At 48.4% G+C, this 6,000-nt stretch overlaps 1 protein-coding gene across 1 annotated transcript in view; it reads right to left on the reverse strand.

Moving 5' to 3' along the window:
* The window catches only part of LOC135221929 (NADH dehydrogenase (ubiquinone) complex I, assembly factor 6-like), a 172,124-nt gene that overhangs the window by 59,134 nt on the left and 106,990 nt on the right, over window positions 1-6,000 (reverse strand). The window contains exon 5 of the mRNA XM_064259953.1: window positions 5,401-5,528. Coding sequence (XP_064116023.1) covers window positions 5,401-5,528 — 128 coding nt within the window. The remainder of the gene's footprint in view (window positions 1-5,400; window positions 5,529-6,000) is intronic.

Raw genomic sequence — 6,000 nt, forward strand, 5'->3', positions numbered from 1 at the left:
TGGTGCCCAGATCAACCAATCGTCGAGGTATGCTGCTACCATGATTCCCTGAGCTCTCAATTGTTGTACAACCACTTCTGCTATTTTTGTGAATATCCTGGGGGCTACATTCAGACCGAAGGGCATCACTTTGAATGAAAATGTTTGATTTCCTAGCCTGAATCCTAGGAATGGGCGGAAGTGCCTGGCTATAGGGATATGATAGATGTTGCGTCTGTAAGATCGATGGAGCATGTGACGGCTCCACGCGGAAGTAAGGTCCTTACTTGCGAGAGGGTAAGCATCTTGAACTTGTCGCAACGAATGAAAGAGTTTAGCTTTGACAAGTCTAGATTACCCTTCTTTTTGTTGAGCCTTTCTTTGGCACGCTGAATAAGCGACCTTGAAATTTTAGATGCTTGACTCTCGCAATAGCTCCTTTCTGAAGGAGTTCTTCCCGGCGTATCTGGAATTCCTTTGATGGTATCTGGTGGAATGATTTGATTGGAGGAGGCTCTTTGATCCAACTCCAACCCAATCCTTTGGACACTATGCTCTGTGCCCAATTGCTGAACCCCCACCTGTGGCGGAAGAGGAACAGCCTCCCTCCTACCTGGGGAGCCTCATTGTTGATGGGGCGGGTTGACCACCACGCCCTCCTCTGAACTGCCTGCTCCTTGTTGCCCTTCCTGCGCCACCACGCTGACGAAAAGTAACCTCTCGCCCTACCTCTTGTGTTTTTGTAACCTTGAGCCCTCATATGAAGGGTTGAAGGCCGGCGAGATTGCGTAGGAGGTGGATGGCTGTGATTGAGGGGACAACAGGAGGATGGGCTGGTTCTGCTTCGAACTAGCAGGTTGTCCTTGTTGGGTAACTGGGACAGCTTGCACAAATTGCTGCTGTTGCTGGTGTTTCTGATACGGCTGGAACCTCTTACCAGCCTTCTTTTGCTTCTTACCAGCAGTGGGGACGGATTCTTGTTTCCTCTTCGAGGAAATACCCCACCTAGCTCTAAGTCTCTGGTTGAGCCTAGCAAGCTTCGTGGTGCACTTCGTTGACAGCGGACTCTGGGAAGAGATCCGCTCCCCACATGCTAGAAGCCAAGAGTCTATTCGGCTCGTGCCTAATAGTATACTCCTGTAGAACATGCTTCCGGCAATTCCTCCTAGCCTGGAAGAAGTCGAAAGCGTCTGATAGTACCGTCTGGAACTGAGATTTTGCCAAAATCTTGAACAGCGGTTCCGTAGCATAAGAGAGAGCAGCCATTTCCGTGATTATAAGGGAATTGAAGGACCTGCCAAACCTGGTTTCGCGGCATCAAACTCTGCCCTGGATTAGGGATCCGGCAGCCTTGGTAGCTTCCTCGCCGACTGGTCCATGGCGCAGTCCGGTTTGAGCTTACCAAGCGTGAACGTAGCTGGTAAGTTCTCCCACAATTGTCTCTCCGAAAGCCGGGAAGAGCGGAGAAGTAGACTCCGCCTCCCTCAACTGTGGGATGGGCTCATCCTTGAGGACTGCCTGAAGGGACTTCTCTACTAATTTCGTGGCGAAAGGAAGAGAAACCTCCTCTTCCGTCGCGAAAATAGTAAAGGGACTCTTGTAGGCCTGGAGTTTCGTGTTCGTACACTCCCAGTCCTCAAGGCAGTGAACCCATTCCCGCTGAGCATGATCTCTACTATATAGGACAGACTCTCTAGAGATCTTGTCTTCCCTAGTCAGAGCCGTTACAGTCAGCCTAGCATAACCGATGAAAGGCTGCGTCAGACCCGGAGGGTAAAACTCGAAGTCCTCAATCCTCCGAGTTCCACACTCCGGGATAGAGATATCCCATCCTTGAAGGAGCGTAGGCAGCTACTCTCCATGGGTTCTCCATGGAGAAAGCTGGCAGAGAGTCGTATGGCGGGAGTTGGAGAATGCCAGTGCTTGGCACTGGGGAAACTGGAAGAGGAACCTGAGATAGCCCGGCTACTCGGTCCTCATTCTCCCTAACTCTGTTAGAGAGATCTTGAATCGACTGGCCTGATTGAGACCTCGACAATTGTGCGAACATCTGCTCGAATCTCGTCCCCAGGGCGGAGACTTGCGGTCCACCAGCTCGCCCACCACTGTTGCATCACCACTGCTGAGAAAGCAGAGGGATCAAAGGTGCTAGGCCCTGCTCCTCCTACCGGCGTAGCCGGAGTGGAAGCGGAGGAGGCGGGAGAAGGCACTGGCTCGGCGGGAGCGCGCGCCTTCTCCTTAGAAGCCTTGCTTCTAGAGCTCTTTGAGTGAGAAGAGCTCGGCTTCGCTTTCACCGCGTCGGCGTAGGAAGTCGAAGACTCCTAGCCGAAGAAGACGAAGACGACTTCCTAGAAGTTGTCTTAGCCAAAGTCTTCGGTTCTCTCTGTCCCTTCACCTTTGGGGTACAGAGAGAGCGGGAGAGCGGGTAGGGATCTCAGATCCCACTAAAGCCTTGGAAAGAAGCACTCGAAGAGGGTACAGGAGAAGATCCAGGAGCACCCAAGGAAAGACCTTGGGCGCCCGACACACCTACCTCAACCAACAAATCCTCCACCCCTACCGCCATGGGTTCGATGTTAAGGTCCAGGGCAGCGACGTCCGGGACCGACTCCTGGGCAGCTACGACCCCAAAGGATTGCTGGAGGTCTTGCTGGATGGAGGCTATCAGAGGGGCCGCGGACAAGGGGTCAACATATCCAGTCGACTTGCCCGCAGGGAAGATCTGGACGGCCAGCTTCTTATCAAGAATATAAGGCTGGCCTTTGGCGGCGTTCTTCCCGAAGCCGCCCACCCACCGCTTTCAGGGTGGCGAGGGCGACTTCCCTCACACCAGTAGCCTGAAAGAAAAGCGAGATGAGCTTCTAGTGGTGGCACGGGGTTAACAAACTTATGACTAAGAGTTGTTAGTAAATAATAATGAAGCCTATAATGGACTTACCCCATCTCCCAGCTGACCGACCAGGTCGTAGCAGATGGCGCAGGCTTCTGGGTGCCAGACGATCATCTCGTTGTAAGACGTGCTACAAGGGGGTTGGCGTGAGACCTACACTCATCGTGGCCGCAGGGGTCGAACAGCGTCGCGTTACACGCTGGGGACCTGGCAGTTGGTAGCCTGTAAGTGGAAAGATACATGAGTACCAGGTACACACTTACCGTCTAACAGATGCTCCGCTGGTGCCGGAGCGATAAAGTTAGATTAAACCAGAGCCCCGCCAAAATACGTGTGGTAACCAGGTTGGTTGCGTGCCCTAGGCTATAGCTCCGCTGATGGCGGAGACGCAAAGGGAAACCAACCAGGAGTGGTGGTAAAAGGAAACCACGACGGAAAATGGCGGGTATGGTAGAAATATAATAATAACATTACACAATTCATTGTAAAATTAGGGTATATCCTTAAAATAAAATATAATAATCAATAATACAAACCTCTCTCCACCCGTCTACTAGAAGAGTGCACGGGTAAGAAGCAAGCTCCCTTCCGGTAGCGGGGGAGAGGATGTAAGGATATAGTAGGCAAGCAACCGACCACTAGTAGTGCCCAACCCATGCCCGCTGGCGGAGCCAGTAATCTATAACCAAAGGTGCCCCGGCTGCGACGGAAGGCTCCTTTCGTTATAGCGAGGGAGGTGGCTGAGCAACTGGGGAGGGGGGGAGGGGAAGGTCTCGGCGTAACACGGCGGGAGAGAGAGAGGGGGGAGGGATGGCCTACTCCTCCCCGCCTCACCGACTACCCGCTTGGAGACCCGGTACCTCATGAGTGGTCGCCCTATACCCCCTTGCTGGGAGGAACCCCTGGTCACTTCAGATAGGGAGAGAGAGAAGGCGACTGAGGTTGTCATGACAACCAATGGGTCCCCCCCCTAGCCCCTCCCTATACCAGAGAGGGAGGGCAGGGCAGGGTAAGGTGCGATGGAACACGTGACCGCAAGTGGCCTAGGCCGCGAGCAACACAACCGTGAGAGGGCCACGTGGAACCAGACTGTACCAATACAAGGAACAAGCACCTAGGCTAGCCTAACACCCTAAATATAATAAATAAATAACATCGAAAAGATGGAAAGACACTTTTAGTAAAAGAAAAAAGAAGCCCAGGAGGAGCAGACTGTTCCAAGAAACAGAAGCCTACTCGGAGCCAGCGATAGCCGATGAAGAGCAAGAGCCGGGATGCTGGCCGGAATAATAATAATAGCCCTAAATACCAAACTAAAAGACATGGTAGGAGGGCTAAACTAGCTAAAACTCGATGTAAAAGACAATGAACGCAATATAGTAAGCCCATAAGTATAAGAAGTCCCAGTATGGAGGACCGGGAATTCTTAACGAGGCAGCATGGCGCCACCACGAGGCAACCGGGGAACCGTATATGACCTATTTAAGAGGAAAATACTGGTACCCGGAAGATAAAATTGAGGTAAAACATTACTTATGAGTTACTTAACTTAGCCGTAGCAATAGCAGAGCGTTCCATGATGGCAGAAAAAGATAATCCCGTAAATAACACAGCACAAGGAAAAATGCGTCTTGACGCTAGCGCTAAAAATTAAGGATGTCCGCTAGGGGCGCTGCTGTCCGTGGCGTCCTCTAGTAGTAGTAGTAGCGACTGCGATCGCCCGTTGGTATCAGCTCTCTCTTGGGGGGGGGGGATTCTGATTGAAGTTCTAATTGGTTATTGTCTCGTGTAGTGTTCCACACTCGCCCCTATTACCATACCGACACTTCTTTTTAAGAGTGAGCGAGTCAGTTTTACTGACATTTTCTTAATTTTGTTTTTCTCTGGTAATTTTAGATTAATTTTACCTAGAAAGAATGATATTAAGGATCCTTTCATAGGCCGACACGAGCTGAGCCCAGAAATTAATCTAGGTTTCTATTTTCTATTTTTCCAATAAGAGATTTAAGTTTGGTGAAACCCTTTTACACTGCCCTTTGACTATGGATAAACAAGAGCTGTTATCTTGTGAATTAATTCCTACAGTGACTAATACACTTTGCTCTACATGCAAAATAGGTAAAAGGAGTTTGGCAATTACTTTGGCATAATAAGACTTCAAAGGGGAAGCCTTCAGAAATCTAGGTAGCCTAACATTGGTGGTAATAGAATAAACAGTCCCAAATATGATTTAAATAAGGGATCCAGTATCCACAAATATATTTTTAAAGCCTCTTTTCACAAGCATTTCTGATATCAGGGTCTTAAGTAACAATGAACCAGAATGAAAGGATATAGATATAAATTAAGTATCAATATTTTACCTAACCTGAGAGTAAAAAGGGAACTAAAACTTCTGGCACAGTTAGGTGAAACTACAGTAAAAACTGGTGGCTGCATACTACACAAAATGCAATGGCTCTAATTCTTTCAAAATGCACTACAAAATCAAACTTCAGCGGATGTAATGCTGATTAATAAATATTCCTTACCATAACATCTCGAGGTAGTAACACAATCCTCTTGGTACCAAGATGAGGGACACCTCGAATTAATCTAACAATACCTTCCGCTTTTCCTAGATGACTACCAACATGGTCTGCATGGATATTTTTAATATCTGCAAGAGGTGAAATGAAATGTAAATTTACACTGGAGTTAAAATGAAACATAAAAAGATAGTTCTATTCAATATCTTCCTTATCTAAACTGCCACTGTTCTTCCCTTATCATTGCTTCTTCCATTCATCTTATTCTCACAACCATAAACCTAGCATACACCTTCACTAATATACTTAGTATTGTGCATCTATAATCCTCACAATAACCTCTTGTCACTTTCACATTTATATCATGGAGCAATTACTAATCTTCACCATTCCTTCACTAAGTAGTGTGTATTAAAACGCGCATGTCAAAGCTCTGTTGTTCCACTGATGCACTGTGGGTTGTTGTAAACCGGGCAGGACCGGGGAGATATAGCCACACTTGGGCTGGTCATATGTAGCAACATGACTTTTGTTAAGACCGATGTTTTAGAAACTTTCTTATTATCCTCGCCACTTTCAGGTCACCACTACTAAACTCAGACA

The sequence above is a fragment of the Macrobrachium nipponense genome, chromosome 3 (assembly GCF_015104395.2).
Source record: "Macrobrachium nipponense isolate FS-2020 chromosome 3, ASM1510439v2, whole genome shotgun sequence".
Lineage (NCBI taxonomy): Eukaryota > Metazoa > Arthropoda > Malacostraca > Decapoda > Palaemonidae > Macrobrachium > Macrobrachium nipponense.